At 40.5% G+C, this 23,181-nt stretch overlaps 1 protein-coding gene across 4 annotated transcripts in view; it reads right to left on the bottom strand.

Moving 5' to 3' along the window:
- wwp2 (WW domain containing E3 ubiquitin protein ligase 2) overlaps positions 1 to 23,181 on the bottom strand; it is a 277,512-nt gene that overhangs the window by 6,854 nt on the left and 247,477 nt on the right. For all 4 annotated transcript variants that reach the window (XM_068049205.1, XM_068049206.1, XM_068049203.1 and 1 more), the window contains 6 exons: positions 21,696 to 21,855; positions 17,746 to 17,879; positions 17,282 to 17,422; positions 13,242 to 13,362; positions 7,146 to 7,250; positions 1,637 to 1,733 (listed from right to left, as the gene is read on the bottom strand). In XM_068049205.1, coding sequence (XP_067905306.1) covers positions 1,637 to 1,733; positions 7,146 to 7,250; positions 13,242 to 13,362; positions 17,282 to 17,422; positions 17,746 to 17,879; positions 21,696 to 21,855 — 758 coding nt within the window. The remainder of the gene's footprint in view (positions 1 to 1,636; positions 1,734 to 7,145; positions 7,251 to 13,241; positions 13,363 to 17,281; positions 17,423 to 17,745; positions 17,880 to 21,695; positions 21,856 to 23,181) is intronic.

Raw genomic sequence — 23,181 nt, forward strand, 5'->3', positions numbered from 1 at the left:
CAAACTGTTGTTCTTCTAATTCGCATGGTGCCAGGTTCTTGTTCTCAGCCATGTCACTGAGCACTGAGCAGAGGCCAGTTACTTTCTACAGAAAATGAGGAGGATGGGGTGGGTGGTAGGGGGAGAGCTTTGCCATGTCTATCAACGTGCACCACTTAGCAGACACTTTGAAAGTGGTAGTGGCAGATTAGCTGCTCTATTGGCCTGAGGTAATCATCGGCGATCAAATGAAGACAAAGAGTATTAAACGTCTTACTGTCAAAAAGAAATTTAGATCAAAAGACAGGATGTTAGAATCTTAATTGAAGGCCTTTGTGAAAAATATTTGATAATCTGTTGATAGTGTAAAGTAAAACTAGAAAACTAAAATAAAACAAAGTGATTCCTGACAACGTAACGCCCCGCTGACATCATCAGAGTGTGTCAAGATGTGCACATGTGCAGCTACATCTTGCCAGGGCTAAGTGGCGCATGCGCGGGATGACATTATCATCGCGTCAACGTTATCGAGTAACCGTGCCTGGTCCATCTTCGCGCATGCGCGATAAAGCGTCATTGGGTATCCAGCCCCCCACTCAACTGCAGGCAGCGGCTGCATGGGAGACTTTGAGGTTGGAGCTCTCCCCCCTCAGCTGCTCGTTCCAGACCTTGCTGCTCCCCCCCACTCCCCTGGCTGATTGTTCCTCGCTTCGTGTCACCTCGCTCTCCGGCCGCTCGCTCCCCGCTTCCCCGCCCTCCAGCCACTAGCTCTAGGCCACGCTGCTTCCCTTCTCTTGGCCACTCACTCCTACGTCGCTTCGTCATCCGTTGCGGCCCTGCCTTGCTTCGTCGGAGACTCCTGAAATGTGGCAGCGAGTGGCTAAGAGGAAGGAAGTGGTGCCGCCTATAACTAGCGGCTGGAGGGCCGGGAAGTGGGTGGGTGCGGGGGAAGCGAGCAGCCCGAGAGCGGGGTGGCGCAAGCGGGGAGCAATTGGCCACGGAAGTTGGGGGGGGGGGGGAAAGAGAGGGGGAGAGCAGCGACGTCTGGAGTGAGTGGCTGAGGGGAGACAATGGCAAGGTCGGGAGTGAGTGGCTGATAGGGGGGAATTGGCCGGTGAGGAGGAAGAGGGGGAGATAGCGAGTTGCCGAGGGGGGAGAGCAGCTAGTGGGGCGGGAGCTAGTAGCTGCGTTCAGCTGAAATCAGTCCTGGTCAGTCTTATAAACAAATCACAATAACGAAGTAGCAGCACATTTTATATTCTGCCCGATATTCATTTCCATCGATCGGGATGCCAATTCACTATCTTCCAATGGAAATTCAATCATAAAATTCCTTTTGTATTTAATAGGGTTACTGGAATATTAAATGGATCTGAGGATTACAATTAGTATCCTACATAGTAGCATATTACTGGGCTTCCATCCAACTTAATGTAAGGTTAGTTTGCGTGAACAACGTAGCCATAAGCATTTCCCGTGATAAACTGAGCAGCGCCATCTTTAATCCTGGCAGCTGCCTGAACGTCGCAGTCACTGACGTTCCAGTTGAAGAGCCTGCATTTGCGCAGGTGCAAGTACTGCGCCACCTAGTGGTTGCATTGTCAGCAAACACAGCCAAAATAAAATGCCCTAAAAGCCTTGGAAAAGAATTTCTTACCTATTAACTCTGTGAAGCCCCCAACTGGCAAGCGACATGTGCCGGTGACAAACTGCAATAATCTGATTCGCTTCTCGTTGTCCATTTCTTTTACTACCTGATTACAGAATAAGACAAGGGCATAAGGTAACTATGTTTGTAAATGGCAAGGTATCTGTTATCATCTCAAGTTAGGTCATTACAATTTCTTTACTTAAAGGGCCACTGTCTTTACAAAACAAATCACCCCAATGAAAACAAATGATGGGCTCTTCCAAAGCCTTATTGGCTTAAGGCACTGCCCAGTGTAGTTCTAAGCCATACAGACTAGAAAGTTCCCAAGTTCAATTACCAGTCTGGCTGAGTGAGCTGAACTCCTGCACATTACAATTTAGGATGCTAAAATCAGACTCAACGCTCTGGGTCAGGAAGTGGGGTGTAAAATAATCAGCCGTGAACCCAAACTCCTAAACAGTATTCAGGGAAATGTGAGACACAAGAATTAGGCATTTTTGTCTAGTTTTGGATTGGTGATAGTCACAAGTTTAAAAACCTGCTGCAGTCAGAATGATGTCCCCAACCTAACCAGATGTTGCAATCATTTTAGTTATTGCATTTGGAATGAAGTGTTGGGATGTCCTGCGATCATGGAAAACAAAGTGTAAATTTGCAATGCGATGAATCAAGGTTCCACAGCAAAGGAGAGCAAGACTCCTTGGAGAGAGTAATCTCGTATTGCTTTGAACTAAAATAGGAGAAGCCCTCAAACAATGAGTAAGTAGCTGAGTTTTGTGATTCTATTTTAGGAGACATAGTGCTCAAACAGCAAAGCAGCTTAGATGCAGCATTAAAAAAACTCAAAGCTATAAACTCAATTTCTAGTCATAAGATGTTGCACCACATCACTTAGCAACAGCTCTGGAATTTTAATCCTTTTTTACCCCCACTGGCATCTTTGATTTCCACAATTAGTTTTCATAATACATAACACATTTGCAGCAGCAAGACTCCTTGTTTACATCTTGTCATGTTGTAAAATGGGTGTCATTTAAAAATAATTATCCATTTATTTATTTTTCAGGATGGTATGTGGCTTGTCTGTATTTCAAATAACACAACCAAACTGAATAATCATCCATCTGTTACGAGTGCTGCCTTTTTTTTTGTTAAATTTTGAAGATTTGTGTTATAAAACTGAAAAGGAATCCATGGATTTTTTTTTTAAAACAAGGGTCACTGAGAGGTCTGGATTATAAACAGTTACTGGAATGCACCTGTCTTCAAATTACCCAGTAGGGGTTGTTTTTGACTTTGGGAAAGGTGTTTACGAATTGGTGACAGATCAGGATTTATAGGGGTCAGAAGGCTTGACTCTTGTGACATTGCTCTTGGTTTTGCTTTGGACAGTGAGTTGGGATATGGACAATGGTTTGAAAAGACAGTTGGAGAAAACTTGCCAAGGGAGCAAAACACCAGCTCAGTCTCTTCCAGCTCTATGAAAAAGCCTGTCAGTTTTCCATCTCTTGAGAAGCAAGTGTAAGAAACTGCCTGAAACCCCTGTTGCTGCAGTTTCCCTGGAAAGCCTGCCCAAACTGATCTTCATCATCATCAGACAAGAACTGTTCTCGGAAGATTCCAGTGACAGCTGTCTATACGTATTGGGACGCCAAACCAGAAAAGGACTTCTGACATCTTTTCATATCTTCTCTTTTTTTCTTCAAGAGTTAGCAAGTATTTTGGCCAACAGTTTTTTTTGTATTACAGCTCTAAAGAGCAAATCTCTATCTTTTCAGTTAACTGTTGTATGTCACTGTGTGTGAGTATGAGGGGCTAAGGTAAAAAGGGAACTTTAATATTTCAATCTGTATGTTTATGCTTTACTTCATTACTGGTTAAGGCTCGTTTATAATAAACTGATAATTTTGTTGTTTATTAAAGAAATCTGGTTGATGTGTTTTATTCTGGGATAAAAATAGAGTCTATGATTGACTGTATCTGTAAGTGGGAAAAAATTTAAATATGTGTTGTGATCTGTGGAAAAGTGGAACTAGAACAAACAGTGCACTCCTCCCACCTCGGTCATAACAAATCATATAAATTGAGAAATGGTAGTTCTGGCCTTACTCTATTCGTGGACTCTTCAGTTTGTGCACAAAACAATCACACTGTTTTTAGCTTTTCACAGCAATTTAGCTTTCTTTATATTTTCAGCCCAAACCACTAATTACCAGCTTTTTCTAAATATGACTGTTATCGAATGTTCCACCTCATCAAATGCAATCCTCAATGTCAATTTCTTCCTTTTGGGACCTGTCTTCACATTAAAACTTAAATTTTTACAAATTGATTTTGAATTTACAGGACCATCCCAATATGCCTGGTACCCTTAATGTGCTACTCTCTCAAATCTCAGCAATGTCCCTTAGTTTTGCTGGACACTATCATGCTGATTAAATAAATGGTGGTTGTACTCAAAGTTCATCTTTCAGAGGCCTGGTATTCTTAAATAGTTTGTTTGCTGGCTGCATTTAAAAAGATGTGTACCATGTCATCATATCATGATCTTATTAACCAATATACCAGTGGAGAATACATCACACACGGCTAAGGATGTTAAATGTATGTACAGCAATTAGATGTGATGCTCAGGAGAAGTGGGCTAATGTCCTGGTAAAATGAGTAAAATAGTAGAAATACAACAGAAACAAACCTGGAGCAAAGGGAAAGAGCAAAATTATAGTTGATAATATCGGTGGACAAATGTCACACAACTGACCAAGTCATTCACTGCCAGATCTAGCTCAACCACATAAAGCACCATCATGCTTTGCTCTCCTCAAGCCAAAAAACATTCATTATTCCTGGATTATCCGGGAGAGCAAAGATAATGACAAGTCTTTCTTTCTATGACTAACTGCCTCCTTAAAACTTTCCCTCTCCCACCTCAAATACAGAGTGTGAAGAGCTTGTGCATTTCTTTGTCTCTGAAAACTAAAACTATCTGCGCAGCTGCTCTTTCCTTCAGTCTATCATTGGGGGTACAGCTTTCAGTTGTCTGGAAGCCAGTCACCAGAATAACTGGCATAAACACCTCTGCTTCTCTATATTACTTTTTTTCCTTTAAAACCTTCGCAAAACCCATCTGTTTGACCAAGCTATCAGTCGCCCCTTCTAATCTCTCTCCTCATAACTTGGAATTGGTTTCCCTCATACTCATCTGTGAAGCACCATTTTTATATATTAAATCTGCACATGAACACAAGCTGTTGTTAACTGCGTTCCAAAGTTCTCTTGTGCCCAGTAGAGCTTTCTTGGATCTATATTCTCCACAGTCATGAAAATTTTAAAGGCCAAGCTGTTTTAAATTTTAATCCATTACTGTAAATAAAAAGCCAAAAACAAGACAATAACCCTAAAAACTCTTAAGTTAGGAGATTCATTTTGAAATTATATTCCTCCATTCAAGATCTCTCCCACCTATGGATTGTGCCAGTAATTCCCAGCATTTTTCTCATTTTCTTTTGCTGGAGAGCACCATAGAAGCAGGATTACTCCAATATTCACAACAATGAAGAGAGTATGCTAATAGAACTAAAGGTATGTTGTTTTAACAGAGGCCTTTCATCACCATGATTTCTGGGATACACCTGGTTCAATGCTTTCCATCAAGAGAAACCTTGCAATTCATAAAACTTGGTGGACTATGAAAAGAGGAGATAGAAAATCAGAAGAAAAGATGAAAGGAGGAATTGAGAAAAATAAATTTCACTTGAACCAAAAAAATGGCTGTTTGGAAAAAATACTTAAAAAGGAAAAGCTCCATGCCATTTACAACAAGTCTACATCACAGACATGGGTCAGTCAGCCCAATTGATCTGTGTAGGTGTTTATGCTCCACACAGGCTTCCTCCCACCAGTCTTCAAATAATCCTGTCAACATAACCTTCTCTTCCTTTCTCCTTCATGTGCTTTTCTAGCTTCCCCTTAAATGCATCTATGCTATTTGTCTCAACTACTCCTTGTGGTAGTGCCTTCCATGTTTGGACCACTCTCTGAATAAAGAGGTTTCTCCTAAATTTTTTGCTGGATTTATTAGTGACTAGCTTATATTCATGACCTCTAGTATTGGACTCACCCACAATTGGAAACATTTTCTCGACATCTACCTTATCAAACCTTTTCAGAATTTTTAAGATCCCTATTAGGTCACCTCTTAGCTTTCTCCTTTCTAGAGAAAAGAGCCCCAGCCTGTTTAGCCTTTCTTGTTAAGTACATCCTCTCAGTTCTGGTATCATCCTCAAGTACCTTCTCCAATGTCTCTATATCGTTCTTATAATATGGAAACCAGGCCGTATACAGTAATTTAAGTGTCGTCTATCAAAGGTTTGAAAGAAGTTTAACATAACCTCTCTACCTTTCAATTCTAGAAATGAGCCTAGTGATTTTTTTTTTAATATGACCTCATTAGTTTGTGTCACTACTTTGTGATTTCCAAATGCGTACCCTTAGATCCCTTTGCTCGTTTATCCCATTTAGACTCTATTTCCAAGCAGTATGTGGCCTCTTTATTCTTTTGACCAAACTGCACTGCCTTAAGCTCATCTATATTGAAATTCATTTACTAATTGCATGCCCATTCTGCTAGTTTATGAATGACTTCTTGTATTTTGTCACATTCTTTCTTTGTGTTAACTGCATTCACTACCAACCAACCCCCTCCCTGGATTTGGTGTCGCTGCAAATTTTGAAATTGTACTTCCAATTCCCGAGTTTACACCATTAACGTAAGCAACAATGGTCCTGGCACCAATTTCCATGTAATACCACTTTCCACCTTTTGCCAGTCTGGGTAGCTACCCTTAACTTGATACTCTGTTTTCTGTTTTGTAGCCAGTTTGCTATCCATTCTGTGACCTGTCCCATGAATCTACATGCTTTGACTTCAGTCATGAGTTTACTATGCGCTATCTTATTGAAGGCCTTTTGAAAACCCAAATATATGTCTACATTATGCTGAAGGAAGATTTCTTTTTTGTGCTATGGAAGTGAAACGATAAACACATTCCTTATAAACTGGTTAATTGTGTTATACATAGCATACAGAGAAATTATTTCCTCTCATTTCTATGTTACTGCTGCTGTTTTTAAAATTTAAATGCTACAGTTAGTGCTTAAAAAGATTTTGTGTTTCAACTTCCATCAGATGCTCATAGAAAAAAAGGGCAAATAATGGAATAAAGTCAAATTTTCACATTTAATCAGCTTACTATTTACAATTGTACAATTAGTTTCAAAATATTGCCTAACCTAGTTCTTGCTAGCACTATGAATTTGCACTCAGTCCTGCTCCAGTACTAAGGAATGTAGGCACTTTTGCCTTAATCCTCTAATTACCCCCTCAGCAACAAGTAATGTTCTGGTAGCTTGTTACAGTAGCCATTCCAAAGTAGATTGCAGGTAGCAGCTATGAAACCAACCTTCACAAAAAAATGTATCCACTGTTAACAGTTGTATTGACTGGGCTACCCACCTGCCAGAACCATTGGATTGGCTTGCTGTTCTTAGTGTAATGACGATAGATGGTGTTCTTCTGCCAATCAGTTAGGTCAATTTCTTGCATTCCACACAACATTAACTATAAATAAATGAGAAATTATTTAATTGCCTCTCTGGTTAAACATGATGGAAGCAAAAGTATTTTGAACCACAGTTGCCCATAATTGTGCCACTTGAAATGTTAATGCAGAGATTTTTCTGTCGTTTTTATTTTAGCACAAAACAAAAAATTATTTTGTTTTACACGTACATATTAACACACATATATATTAAGGCTAACACAACTGAAATTTATCCAGCATCTGTGGAGAGAGAAACAGTTAATGCTTCAGGTCTATGACCTTTCAAAGGTCAGAGACCTGAAACGTTAACTCTGTTTCTCTCTCCACAGATGCTGCCAGACCAGCTGAGTATTTCCAGCACTTGCTGTTTTTATTTGAAATTTATCCATGTATGTTTGGTAGCAAAGTGCTAGACAAAGGATTGCAGGATATTAAGAGCTGGTGATTTAAAAATAACACACCAGACTAGTGGTTTTGGAAAGATTAAGTAGAGGAAATAATGGATTACAAAATAGATAGAAAAACTATGATTGATGAGCAAATACTTTGAAGTTGCATTTGAAGGAAGGATTAAAGGTTAAGAACAGAATTCCAAAAAAAACAAGAGCCTAGTGACTGAATTCAACAAATTAGCAACATATTATTAGAAACAGCTCTGCTGAGAAGTATAGCCTACGGATTCAAAATAGGTTGCTATGTAGGAGTGTACTTGGAACACAATATGGAAAGAAGTAAACAAAGGCCTCTTGTTTAGGACTAGGCAGGAGAGGCAGTTATGATGGGATTTGGATGAATTTCGTAGCTGTAGTAAATGGAAGTGCGGATCCAAAATTAAATTACGATAAATGCTAAAAGGAAGAAGGGATTAAAATTAAACTAGTGGGTTTAGGCGAATGTGAAAAGAGGGGAATTCTAGAAATGGGATATGTTGGTGTTAACGCTTACAAGTATGGAACACGTTGTAGGTTTGAAAATAAAGACATTAGGAACAGAGGAACAAAAAGAAAATTATAAAGAAACCCCACTGTTTGGCTGTAACAAACCATTTCCTGTGTATTTACACCCAGAGACACGTGGGGCGTAAAGCAAATACCCAGCATAAAAGATCTAGGAAATTTGCCGCAAATGTGTTCCACCAATAATTATGCTATGCCTCAATTCCCTTGCTCTTTTACGCTCCTCTATCAATCTCCAACCCTGAAAGTATCTCTGCTCATTAAAATGGCTCCAATCCAAACCTAAAGAGCTGTACGAGCCACTTCCCAGAAATTAGACTGGGCATCCATGAGACGCTGTGGGCCATCAGCAGCAGCAGAATTGTACTTAACCACAATCTGTAACCTCATGGCCCGGCATATTCTCCCACTCTACCATTACCATCGAGCCGGGAAACCAACCCTGGTCCAATGAAAAGTGCAAAAGGGCATGCCAGGAGCAGCACCAGGCATACCTAAAAATGAGGAGTCAGCCTGGTGAAGCTACAACACAGGACTACTTGCATGCCAAACAATGGAAGCAGCATGCAATAGACAGGGCTAAGCTATCCCACAACCAACGGATCAGATCTAAGGTCTGCAGTCCTGTCACATCCAGCCGTGAATGGTGGTGGACAATTAAACAACTGACAGGAGGAGGAGGCTCCACAAATATCCCCATCCTCAATGATGGGGGAGCCCAGCACATCAGTGCAAAAGACTAGGCTGACGTATTTGCATCAATCTTCAGCCGAAGTACCGAGTGGATGATCCATCTCGATCTCCTCCTTAGGTTGCTAGCATCACAGGTGCCAGTCTTTCAACCAATTCGATTCACTCCACGTTATATCAAGAAATGACTGAAGGCACTGGATACTGCAAAGACTATGGGCCCTGACAACATTCCGGCAATAGTACTGAAAACTTGTGCTCCAGAACTAGCCGTGCCCCTAGCCAAGCTGTTCCAGTACAGCTACAAAACTGGCATCTACCCGGCAATGTGGAAAATTGCCCAGGTATGTCCTGTGTAAAAAAAGCAGGACAAATCCAACCCGGCCAATTTCCGCCCCATCAGTCTACTCTCGATCAGCAAAGTGATGGAAGGGTCGACAGTGCTATCAAGCGGCACTTACTCAGCAATAACCTATTCACTGATGCTCAGTTTGTGTTCTGCCAGGGCCACTCAGTTCCTGACCTCATTACAGTCTTGGTCCAAACAAGGACCAAACAGCTGAACTCCAGAGGTGAGGTGGGAGTGACTGCCCTTGACATCAAGGCAGCATTTGACTGATTAGATTAGATTAGATTAGAGATACAGCACTGAAACAGGCCCTTCGGCCCACCGGGTCTGTGCCGAACATCAACCACCCATTTATACTAATCCTACACTAATCCCATGTTCCTACCAAACATCCCCACCTGTCCCTATATTTCCCTACCACCTACCTATACTAGTGACAATTTATAATGGCCAATTTACCTGTCAACCTGCAAGTCTTTTGGCTTGTGGGAGGAAACCGGAGCACCCGGAGAAAACCCACGCAGACACAGGGAGAACTTGCAAACTCCACACAGGCAGTACCCGGAATCGAACCCGGGTCCCTAGAGCTGTGAGGCTGCGGTGCTAACCACTGCGCCACCCTGAGACTGAGAATGGCATTAAGGAGCCATAGCAAAACTGGAGTCAATAGGAATCAGGGGGAAAACCCTCCGCTGTTTGGAGTCATACCTAGCTCTAGGGAAGATGGTTGTGGTTGTTGGAAGTCAATCAGCTCAATTCCAGGACATCACTGCAGGAGTTCCTCAGGGTAGTGTCCTAGGCCCAACCATCTTCAGCTGTTTGATCAATGACATTCCCTCCATCACAAGGTCAGAAGTGAGGATGTTCAATGATGATTGCACAATGTTCAGCATCATTCGTGACTCCTCAGATATTGAAGCAGCCCATGTCCAGATGCAGCAATACCTGGACAACATCCAGGCTTGGTGTGATAAGTGAGTGGCAAGTAACATTCACGCCACACAAATGCCAGGCAATGACCATCTCAAACAAGAGAGAATCTAACCAGCTCCCCTTGACGCTCAATGGCATTACCATCGCTGAATTCCCCACTAACATCATCTTGGGGGTTACTATTGACCAGAAACTGAACTGGAGTAGCCACATAAATGCTGTGGCTACAAGAGCAGGTCAGAGGCTGGGAATTCTGCAGCGAGTAACTCACCCCCTGTCTCCCCAACGCCTGCCCACCATCTACAAGGCACAAGTAAGAAGTGCAATGGAATACTCTCCACTTGTCTGGATGAGTGCAGCTCCAACAACACTCAAGAAGCTCGACACCATCCAGGACAAAGCAGCCCACTTGATTGGCACCCCATCCACCACCTTCATTCCCTCTACCACCGATGCACCGTGGCAGCAGTGTGTACCAAATACAAGATGCACTGCAGCAACTCGCCAGGGCTGCTTTGAAAGCACCTTCCAAACCCACAACCTCTACCACCTAGGAGGACAAGGGCAGCAGATGCATGGAAACAACACTACCTTCAAGTTCCCCTCCAAGACCTACACCATCCTGACTTGGAACTATATTGTTGTTCCTTCACTGCTGGTGGGTCAAAATCCTGGAACTTCCTAATAGCACTGTGGGTGTAGCCACACCCCAAGGGCTACAGCGCTTCAAGAAGGCACCTCACCACCACCTTCTCAAGGGCAATTAGGGATGGACAATAAATGCTGGCTTAGTCAGTGACACCCGCACTCCACGAACGAATAAATAAAAAAATTACTCCGGTTCAAAATTAAGCACAGAACTTTAGGCACAGCATGTAAAGTCATTTTTCTGGAGTTTAATGCTATTATTTGAGTGATTTCTTTTTATTTATCCATACTAAGACCTGCGGTGTATTTTTTATTTCTTTGAATGGGTTTATATGGCATCAGTGTAAATCAGATTAAAAATTGAAAAGCATCTTTTAAAACATGCAGTGCCTAATGCGCATGAATGATAGATGGCTTGAAACTTTAATTTTCTTACTTAAGAGGAATTTATGGTGTGAGCTTGGTGATTGTTTTTCCCAACCCAATTGTTTACACATTTCTATGGCATATGTTAATGAGATTGGCAGGAGACTGATGTGTAAATAGACACGAGCAGAATGGTGGGTATGGGCTGGGATATGTAGAATAATGCTGCACAGGAAAGTTTTTAAATTGTACCATATGTCTGTAAATCTCTTTACACTCACAGAAAAGCAACCCAATTTTAATTATAATGAATATTTACTGAACATGGTTGAGAATGGGAGCTTATAATAAAAAGTAAAGTTACAATCCTAATTAAGGGAAACAAATAAATCCTTTATATATTAGTAGCTATTTACTTTATTTTAATATAAGTACACCACTTAATAATGGTTTAAATAAGCTTTATGACCATTTTCTGTGGAGAAAAAATTAAAATTGGCCAAAAAGCTAGAAGTTCTTATCTTTGGAATTGTTATTTTGAGAATATATATTTAAAATCATTTATATCTTGAATTGTATCTTGGTAAAGCAATTAATTGTACAGGAATGCTACACCAGATTCCAAAAGAATTAACAACTATTCCAAGAGTAAAAATTCCCAACTGAACTTAATTAAGATAGGATGATACAACACAAATGCAGTCAAGTGAAAGGTCAAGAGGTAGTGAACTCTACTGAGAAACTGAAATCCAAGATTTAAGGTTAAGTTTCAAGAAAGCTGAACTTCTTTACCCTTCAAACTAAATTGCCCTCACACTAATTCTTTCTAAAGTTATGGAAGCTGCTACTAACTTTCAAGTTATCCATCATCTTGAAAGTTCTAGCCTAATCCAGATGAACACACAAAAAGAAAGTTGAGAAAAGACTATCAGGCCACATCAATGCACACCATATCCATTAACTAGTGCAATGTTACCCACCGCCCTCTCCAACAGCTGGCAATGATAGCTCCTGGTGGAGGTAAAAGACCTGTGGGAGAACTCCTCAAACTGCTTCCCCTCTTTCTAAGAGAATCAAGCAGATTCAGAGAGATGACAGCGTCCCCCCACTCCACAACCAATCATTTTTTATTCGTTCTTGGAATCTGAGAGTCACTGGCAAGGCCAACATTTATTGCTACCCCTAACTGCATATATATACTATATATCCACATACATACATATAAATAAAAATAAGAGCTTACAGGAACTGCATCATTTCCATTCATCCGGCTGATACCAAAAGCTACAGACTTGTTATTCTCTTGTGTCAGTATGTTTTGAGACATAGTTATTCTACTGGTGATCTAAACACGTTGCCATTATATGACCCCTCACAAATACTCAAGTTGCCTCTCAAATCGCTCATTCCCACTGTTCCTCTTCATAGCAATAATCTCCTCCACTCATCAGCCAACTTTGGTTTTTCTGTGGATGATTTCACTCACATTCATCAACTTCCTTCAGATCAAAATTTCAGTGTCTGAAACCTTCAGTTTTTTAAAAATGCAATGGCTGAATCATCATTTTTCCCTCCATTTTTTTTCAATGGGACAAAGAAAATACTATTTAACAGTTCAAAGACAGTTTATCATGACTCTGACTAATCTAACCAACAGTAACACCTCTTACTCCAGGCTCCACTCTATCTTGACTTACTAACTAGTGTCCTGTACAATACAAGAGTTCCTATCAATATGGGACCACTGCCTGCTCAGAGCAAAATCAAAATATGTATGAATCTTCAATTATAATAATTTATAGAAATAAAAGAATCAGAAGGTTAAGCTGCTTTGTTTTAAAACAATGTCAAATTAGTCAGTGGGAGCTTGCTGGTGGAAAAGTAAATGCCTCAGCCCTATAGATTTTGAGTGGTTTCTTTAAAACCTCTCCACTGTAGAATAATTTAAAATGTTTCCATTCTCAGCAGTTTGCCTGAGAGATGGGATCAACTATTTTTCCTACTATTTGCCATTGTAAGCATCCTGTGTCACATTATGTAAGGCAGACTACAATACAGGCTTTTACCTCCAGTTCTTTCTCATCAAAATACCGCAGCCATTCTAATGGTACCACCTCGTTGAACCCATCTAAGAAAGCTTTGGTTTGTTCTTCAACTCCACGAGTGAATCTCCAGTCCGTTAGCAACCTAAGAGTAAAAATAAATCAATTGAATGCAGATTGCTGCAAACATTTGATACTGACTGACTCAAGATATATATGTACTTTTTAAACTAACAACTAGTGGTTCTTTGAGGCAGTGGCTTGAAAAACTGCATTTTTATTTATGCAACTGTCATGGTCCTATAGTTTTTTTTCGGGAATATGTGGTTTGCCTTTAAGGCTTGCAAGGGATCAGTATCACTTTAAGAGCCGGCAAGCTTCAGGAGTTATAGGAAGGTGCATTTTCGCTGCCTTAGAAATAGCCATTTGGAGACTGCGATTCAAAGGGTGCATTCTTGTTACCATAGATACAGCCACTGGGACTGAGTCTCATGCGATACATTTGTTACAATTCAGTTTTGAACTGGCTTTTAGTTGAAGACAGTTTGTTCTAAGACAGACACAGAGGACACAGCTGTGATGATAGCACCTGGAAAAAGAGCTCTCAACCATTTAAACTGAAGGAAGAAGATTTTAGTTTGTTTAATTATTATCTCTCAAAATTCTAAAAAGAAAAGTCAAGCCAAAACAGAGATCTCTGGTAATTTAAACTGAAGGGAGGGAAGTTAGACTGTGACAATCTTTTATCCCTCAAAAACACTCAAGTCAGATAATTCTGTTGAAAGTGTTTGCAAGTCGTTAATTGCTGAAATTAGCTGGAGAAGGAAAGCAACGTTCTGTGAGGGCTTCAAGCAACATTGGACTGTAAATTTGCAAATTTCTATTTTAAATGTTTATATCTTCATAGTGTTTAAGAATTTAGTTCTTCTAATTAAAGAGTTAATTTGTTGATTTAAAGACACCTGGTTTGGTTAGCCTCATTTGGGGGTTAATAGATGGTACAATTTGGCTGGGTCTTTGTTTAATTTGGAAAGTTTTAAATATGTTAGGCGATCTGTGGAGTGACGGGACTGAATTATCAGTGCATTTCTCCCACCACAATCAGAATCATATATTTTGATTGGGGGCTTTGACTGGCACGGTCAGTTGTAACACAAGCTAGAAGCTATTCCATTGATATTGCAATGTCAGAAATTCTTTAGTTAATATGGGGCAATAAAAAGTACCATTTTAGACCAGAGATTTGGTACAGGCTGTCTGGTGCAAAAACATAAAAAATATCCATACACTGTTGTATTCTGGGTGTGACCTATTAAAGGACTAACCAGCAGCCATGTTTGTGATATGGCTGCCCATTTAGGTAGTAGATGCGCTAGGTGATTATGTTTGCGACAGGCACTGAGAACAAGCATGAAACATGAAAAGATGAGAAGTTTGGAAATGGCCGTGCCAGAAGTTGAGGCAGGGAGGTGTTTAGTGAGGGAAGAATGTAGGAGGTAAGGGGAAGGGCTAAACTGAAGAGGAGGAGCTGCAGGCTCTGAGTGGAAATTGAGGGCAGTGTTGCTGAACCAGAAGGAGAACAGTTTGTAACTATTTTAAAAAGGGGCACGTGGAATTGTATGAGGAAGAATAAGCATTGTATTGTGGCTTTTTAGCAATTTTTACAGTAACATAGTAATAAAATTTGATCAGGAGAAGCTTACCTTTCCAAACAATAAGCTCCTTATTATAATCCTAGAATTAATAGCTCCATATCCCCCTTCTAATAGGAATTCATACAATTTTAAAAAGCTGGTAATCTATTCCACAATTCTATCATCCTATAATTGAAACATTTTGCTTGTATTTCTCATTTTTGACGCCCTTACCTTTAAACAGTGATCCCTAATCCTCAAATCTTGTGTCCAATAAAAGGACTTTCCTGGATCCAAATTCTCCATCTCAAGTTCCCCATTACCCCCTCTTCTCTAGAGAGTAAGGAACATAAGAAATAGGAACAGAAGGAGACCATTTGGTCTCTTGAGCCTGTTCCGCCATTCAATAAGATCATAGCTGATCTTGTACTTCAACTAGAACATCCCATTACCCTTGATTTCTTTAGTGTCTAAAAATCTCTGACTTGAATAAGCATCTAAAACTTGCGGCAGTCGAGAATTCCAAAGTTTCACAATCATTTGAGTCAAAAAATTTCTCCTCAGTCCTAAATGGCCAACCCCTTATTCAGAGACTGTGACCCCCAGTTCTGGACTCCCCAGCCAGGGGAAACATCCTTCCAGCATCTACCCTGTCAAGCCCCTTAAGAATTTTATATGTTTCAATGAGATCACGTCTCATTCTTCTAAATTCTAGGGAATATAGGCCTAGTCCATTCCATCTTTCCTTAAAGGTCAATCCCCTCATTCCAAGAATCAGCCTAGTGAACCTTCATTGCACTCCAAAGCAAGTATATCCTACCTTAGGCAAAGAGCCCAAACTGTACACAGTACTCCAGGTGTGGTTCCAACAAGACCCTATGTAATTGTAGCAAGATCTCCTTATTCTTTTACTCCAATCCCTTTGTAATAAAAGCTAACATACCATTTGTTTTCCAAATTGCTTGCTGTACCTATATGTTAACTTTCAGTGATTCGTGTTCAAGGACACCCAGGTCCCTGTGAATACTGACACTTCCCAGACACTATCAGGTTGGATAATCTTTCTTCATAGCTCAGCCCAAGTTCAAGAAACACTCTTCTAGACTCCCTCCAAAAATCCTTTATCTTTTCTGCAATATGAAGATGACAACTGAACACAATATTCCAGATGCAGCTTCACCTATCTCTGATACAACTTAAACATCACCGCAAATCTCTGATTCTACAATTCAACAGTGTATTTACTTTACGACCATCTGTGAGTGGTTGTATAGTTTGGTATTGTTGAAGTCTCCATCACTACTATTATCAATTCTAATTGGCCTAGACAAATAGTAGGGTGAGGCAAATTAGCAAGTTCTCTTGTCTGGAGAGAGAGTGCCATAAAAATGAAGTGATCCATAGAGTAATTTTGCTGATAACGAGCCATACTCTCCTAACTTTAACTGACAATGGTAAACAACCTTCCAACATTTGGTCAATAGGCAAGTATTTAACTATCAGATAACAGACAATAAGATCTGGATTTAACAATTTAAAATTCAAAACTAGTAGAATGAGATTGATCTAAACAAAATGTGCAACACATTTAAAGGAGGCTTAACAAGTTCGAAGAAATGACGTTTTAAACTCAAAAAGGTGACATTATGTTTTTGATATAAAAGTTACCACTTTGAACATTTGCTTTTGTGAGAAAAAATATGGCAGCTAATAGGATTACAGAATTTTTCCAACAATTTGATTTGCTTAGCTTGCAAATGTTTTAATTGGTAGATTTTCCTCAGTGCTCATGTATATGGTTCTGAAATGCTGATCTTAGAGTGACAATAAATTTAAACCAACCAAAATGTTGTCCACAAAGTGAAATACTGAAGTGTAACAAGGCAGATCACAGGAAGTGTGTGCACTGAATTTAACATATTAGAGAAAATATCCAATGGTATTGCTCACAGCAGATCAAATAATGTGCTATTACAAGTTCAGGATTTATTACACTGTGTAAGATGTAGCTCTATGCCTTGTTAAGGCTAAAAAGTACTGATAAGTAAATACTGGATTCATTCAAATGCCAGTTAAGAGACTGCAGATGTCTCGATTCTGTATTTGGTGCTTCCAAAAGCTCTTTTTAAAATATTTTTCTTTGAAGTTTAATACAGAAAATTGAGTTTGACACCTAAAGGTTAACAGGGAACTATGACAGACAACAAATAAGCCAGACATACCATCTAGATATTGATCAATATAGAACAAAATTTCCACATCCCTACAGTATAAGAAAATAATTTGATAGAATATGTTTATAAAAAACAGCATCAAATAGTAATTTTTGCAATCTGACTAGTAAACAGTTTTCCTACCATGGACTATAAAAAAGCAACATGGCTTCTGACTTCCAAATTAAAATTGCAAAACATATTTAGAATTGTGAACCTCATGTACTCCTCCTTATTCTCTTCAATGACCATAATATTTTCCCCATCTTTCTTCAGCTCATGGGTTGTAACTTTCCCCAATATTTCCATATCCTGAGCAAAATACAGCTCCAAGCCACACTCTTCTACATTGTTCTCCCTGAAAAGGAAAAAAAAAATAAAAAAATATAATAAATTAAGCTTAGCACAATGATTCACACCATCCAGTCTTCGACATCGCATTAATTTTCTGAAAAACAATTATAAATTTATGCAACAATATGCCCTCTTTAAAACCATTTCCAAATGTCTTTTCCCATAACAATCATGAAGCCTGTTGAAACACAAAATTAAAATAACCCTCTAGCCTTACTGAAATTGGTCAATGGTATATTAACACTGAAATACATACTTCAGTGATTTTACAACCAGAACCCATTATGTAACTGGTATATGTGTTTCGAAATATAGAGCTATACTTACTTGATCCACAGTAGAGAATTGTAGAACTCTGGGTCAATTGATTCCAAGTCCTTCATTGTAGGCTTTTTATTCAGCATTCGTTTATAAAACGGCAATGTGAATCCTGTATCAATAAATTTACCGTGGTAAAGAGCCTAGAAGTAAACAAAGCAAACAAGCCATGTCAAAATAAAGTTTCATATTACAGCTTACAAAGAAGTTCTGAGAAGGGTGAAAGTAGAACCTCCAGCTACCCTTAAGGGATAATTGGAATAATTACACCCACATCTTCCAATAATACCTTTTAGATCCTCTCTTGTGCTAGATAAAAACATAATACTGTTTGTGGGGGCTCTGTTTAATTCATTATACACGATGAGCTGATCAGACAGCCAGAATGGATTTGTAAAGGGATACCATATTTAACGGACCTAGCTGAATTTGGTAGATAAGGGAGTGTCTATGGATGTTATTTATTTGAACTTGCATGAAATTGGAAATAATCTATTGGCTTGGACAGGGAATTGGTTAAGAGCCTGGAGATAGCAAGTAGGGATAATGAGTATGTACACAAATAGGCAAGATGTGATTAGTGATGTCTCCTAGGGATCTGTACTATGGCCTCAACCTTCTGTTGGATTTATAAATGACTTGGATGAAGGAATAGAGAGCCGTATATAAATTTGCTGACAACAGTAAGTTATGTAGAACAGTAAATAAGGCAAAAAGTTGCAAAGGAACATTGCTAGATGAAGTTCGATGAGGGAAAATGTGAGGCCATCCACTTTGGACACAAGAAGGAAAGATCAGAGTATTTTCTAAATGGTGAGAATCTCGGAACTGTTGATGGGCAGAGAGATTTAGAGGTCCAAGTACAGAAATCACTGAATGCTAGTGTGGACAGGTACAAATAATAATTAAAAAGCCTAATGTAATGTTAGTCTTTACAAGAAGAATGCAAAGGGGTAGAAGTTATGTTACAGCTGCACAAAGCTCTGGTTAAACCTCATCTGATTTTTTTAGATTAGATTAGAGATACAGCACTGAAACAGGCCCTTCGGCCCACCGAGTCTGTGCCGACCATCAACCACCCATTTATACTAATCCTACACTAATCCCATATTCCTACCAAACATCCCCACCTGTCCCTATATTTCCCTACCACCTACCTACACTAGTGACAATTTATAACGGCCAATTTACCTACCAACCTGCAAGTCTTTTGGCTTGTGGGAGGAAACCGGAGCACCCGGAGAAAACCCACGCAGACACAGGGAGAACTTGCAAACTCCACACAGGCAGTACCCAGAATCGAACCCGGGTCCCTGGAGCTGTGAGGCTGCAGTGCTAACCACTGCGCCACTGTGCCGCCCTAATTCTGGAGTACTGCATTCAGTTCTGGGCACCACACCTCAGGAAGGATATACTGGCCTTGGGAGTGGGGGCAGCACAGATTCACCAGAATTATACTGAGGCTAAAAGGGTTACATTATGAGGAAAGGTAGCCTAGACTAGGCTTGTATTACCTTGAATATAGAAGGTTAGGTGGTGATCTAACTGAGGTGTTTAAGATGGTCAAAGGAGTTGATAGGATATAGAGAAACTATTTCACAATAATAAAAGCAAAATACTGCAGATGCTGAAAATCTGAAATAAAAACAAGAAATGCTGGAAATACTCAGCAGGCCAGGCAGCATCTGTGGAGAGAGAAGCAGAGTTAACGTTTCAGGTCAGTGACCCTTCATCAGAACTGGCTAGAAATGTAATAGGTTTTAAGCAAGTAAAGTGGGGATGGGGCAAGACATAACAAAAGAGGTGTTGATAGGACAAGGTCACAGAGAATATCTGACCAGAAGGTCATGTAGCAAAGGTAAACGGTATGTTAATTGTGTGGTGAAAGACAAAGCATTAGTATCGAGAGGGTGTTAATTGACAGAAAACTGAACAGCCTGGCGCCAAGCACAAACATGAAAAAAAGTGGGTAGGCACAGTAGAAACAAACTAAAATAAAATAAACATAAAAAATAACTAAAAATAAAAACAAAAAGGGGGGCCCGTCATGCTCTGAAATGATTGAACTCAATGTTCAGTCTGTGCCTAATCAGTAAATGAGATGCTATTCCTCGAGCTTGCGTTGATGTTCACTGGAACACTGCAGCAATCCCAGGACAGAGATGTGGCCATGAGAGCAGGGGGGAGTGTTGAAATAGTCAGCAACCGGAAGCTCGGGGTCATGCTTTCGGACTGAGCGGAGGTGTTCCGCAAAGCGGTCACCCAGTCTGCGTCTGGTCTCCCCAACGTAGGAGACCACATTGTGAGCAGTGAATACAGTACACTAAATTGAAAGAAGTACAAGTAAATCGCTGCTTCACCTGAAAGGAGCATTTGGGGCCTTGGATAGTGAGGAGAAAGGAGGTAAAAGGGCAGGTATTACAGCTCCTGCGATTGCAGGGGAAGGTGCCGTGGGAAGGGGACGAGGTGGGGTGGGGGGGGGGGTAATGGAGGAGTGGACCAGGGTGTTGCGGGTGTAGAGAAACTATTTCCTCTGGTGGGAGAGCCCAAAACAAAGGGGTATGACCTTAAAATTAGAACTAGGCTGTACAGAGGGTAGTGTAAGAAAGGTGTTTCTTCACAGAGAGTACTGGAAATCTGGAACTCACTCCAGAAAAGCTGCTGAGGCTAGGTCAATTCAAATTGTTAAAACTGAGATTTACATACTTTTATTAGGCAAGAATATTGAGGGTTACAGAACCTAGGAAGGTAGATGAAATTAAGGTACAGATCTGCCATGATTTAATTGAATGGCGGAACAAGCTTCAGGGCTGCATGGTTACTCTTGTTGTTGGAACATAGGAACATCTTGCACTTTTAACACAGTAAAACATCCCAAGGCACATACAGATGTGTTAGTAAACAAAAGTAAGCACCGAGCCACATAAGGAAATATTATAACATGTGACTGGTCAAGAGGTAGGCTTTAAGGAGAGTCTTAAAGGAGGAAAAAGAGGGGTAGAGAGACAGAAAGATTTAGGAAGGGAATTCCACTGTTTGATCGGCCCAGACAGCTAAAGGCACAGCCATCAATAATGCAGTGATTAAAATCAGTGATGTGCAAGAGGCAAGAATTAGAGGAGCACAGAGATCTTGGTGGGTTGTAGGGCTGGAGGAGTTTACAGAGATAGGGAGGAGTGAGGCCACGGAAGGATTTGAAAATGAGGATGAGAATTTTAAAATTGAGGCATCAATATTTTCCGTTAGGGGAAAGTAGTAGGGTAAGGGGAAGAGCAGAAAGAGATCTGTCCAGTTCCTTGTGGATAGTGTACGTCATTTTCAGCAGCATCACAATGCATGTGTTGGAGGTCCATGTTTAAGTGTGAGCCATAGCTCAGTGGTATCAGTCTGACTTCTAAGTCAGAAAGGTTGTGGGTTCAAGCCCCATTCCAGAACTTGAGCACATAATCTGTGCTGGCAGGTCAGTGCAGTACAAAAGGAGTGCTGTACTGTTGATGGTGCTATCTTTCGAATGAGATGTAAAACTGAGGTCCCGTTGGCCCTCTCAGGTGGATCTAAAAGATCCATGGCACTAACTGAATAAGAGCAGGGGAGTCATCGCAGTATCCTGGTCTATATTTATTGCTCAACCAATATCACTAAAAAATAAAGTATTTGACTACACTCTGCAGAAATTGGCTACATTTCCCTACATCAGTTCTTCAGAAGTACTTCATTGCTTCTGAAATGTTTTGGGACTTTTAGTTGTGAAATCACTAAACAAACACAAGTTCTTTTTTCCACGAATATTCCTCGGAGACTTGCATTCCAGTTGGCAGAAATATAAACTTTTGCAGGTTCCGAATCCCCAAAACCTTTTTAATACAACATAGAACGTGTACTTTGGAAGTTACAACAGGTATTTAGAATGCAGGTGGTTATATGTTCTATACTTCAATTACTTCCATCATGAGACTTACCATCGCTATGAACCTTCCAATAAAACGGAAATAGGTCAAGTGATCCGGATTAATTGATGATGCAGGATTTATCTGGAGACAGTAGTTGTTCTTCCCAGCATATTCAAACAGGCAGTACATTGGATTGAGAACTTCGTGGGAAAGCAGGAAAAACCACTCTCTATGGAACAATAGTAAACTTAAACAATTAATTAAAAGTTTCTCAACTTAAATTGTGAGATGAATCAAAACACAACGTTCATTGTTATTCAAAGATTATGCAATTTTTTTTAAAACAAATTTTTCGCCATCGCACTGTTTCTTCTACAGCCAAGAAATCACAAGCTCTTCTTCAACCTCTGACACTGATGAACAATAGGCAGAGCAGTCATTTCCACCAGGGAGTCAAATAAAGCTTCATTTCATCACCTCCATCTCTTTACTCAGAAATTATTTCATGGTAAAAACTCTATTATCAGTTCTCAGAGTAGGTCATAAATGGCACAGGAGGAGTCCACCCGGCCCATCAAGTCCATGCCAGTTCTCTGTAGAGCAATCCAATCAGTCCCATTCCCCCACTCTAACCCTGTGGCCCTGTGAGTTTATTTCTCTTAATTGCCCATTTAATTTCCTTTTCAAATCATTCATTGTCTACACTTCCATCACCCTTGTAAGTAGCGAGTTCCAGGTCATTACCCTTGCGTAAAAAAGTGTCGCAGTGGTTAGCACCGCGGCCTCACAGCTCCAGTGACCAGGGTTCAATTCTGGGTACTGCCTGTGTGGAGTTTGCAAGTTCTCCCTGTGTCTGCGTGGGTTTTCTCCAGGTGCTCCGGTTTCCTCCCACAAGCCAAAAGACTTGCAGGTTGGGAGGTAAATTGGCCATTACAAATTGCCCCTAGTGTAGGTAGGTGGTAGGGAAATATAGGGACAGGTGGGGATGTGGTAGGGAACATGGGATTAGTATAAATTGGTGGTTGATGTTCGGCACAGACTCGGTGGGCCGAAGGGCCTGTTTCAGTGCTGTAATAGGGCGGCACAGTGGCGCAGTGGTTAGCACCGCAGCCTCACAGCTCCAGGGACCCGGGTTCGATTCTGGGTACTGCCTGTGTGGAGTTTGCAAGTTCTCCCTGTGTCTGCGTGGGTTTCCTCCGGGTGCTCCGGTTTCCTCCCACAAGCCAAAAGACTTGCAGGTTGATAGGTAAATTGGCCATTATAAATTGTCACCAGTATAGGTAGGTGGTAGGGAAATATAGGGACAGGTGGGGATGTTTGTTGGGAATATGGGATTAGTGTAGGATTAGTATAAATGGGTGGTTGATGTTCGGCACAGACTCGGTGGGCCGAAGGGCCTGTTTCAGTGCTGTATCTCTAATCTAATCTAATCTAATCTAAACTAAACATCCCCCCTTGGATCTCTTCCCCAAAATGTTAAATCTGTGTCCTCTATTCCTTGTACCATAAGCTAATGGGCACAGCTATTCTTTGTCTACCTTATCTAAATCTGTCA

This window comes from Heterodontus francisci, chromosome 17 (genome assembly GCF_036365525.1).
Source record: "Heterodontus francisci isolate sHetFra1 chromosome 17, sHetFra1.hap1, whole genome shotgun sequence".
In the NCBI taxonomy this organism is placed as follows: Eukaryota; Metazoa; Chordata; class Chondrichthyes; order Heterodontiformes; family Heterodontidae; genus Heterodontus; species Heterodontus francisci.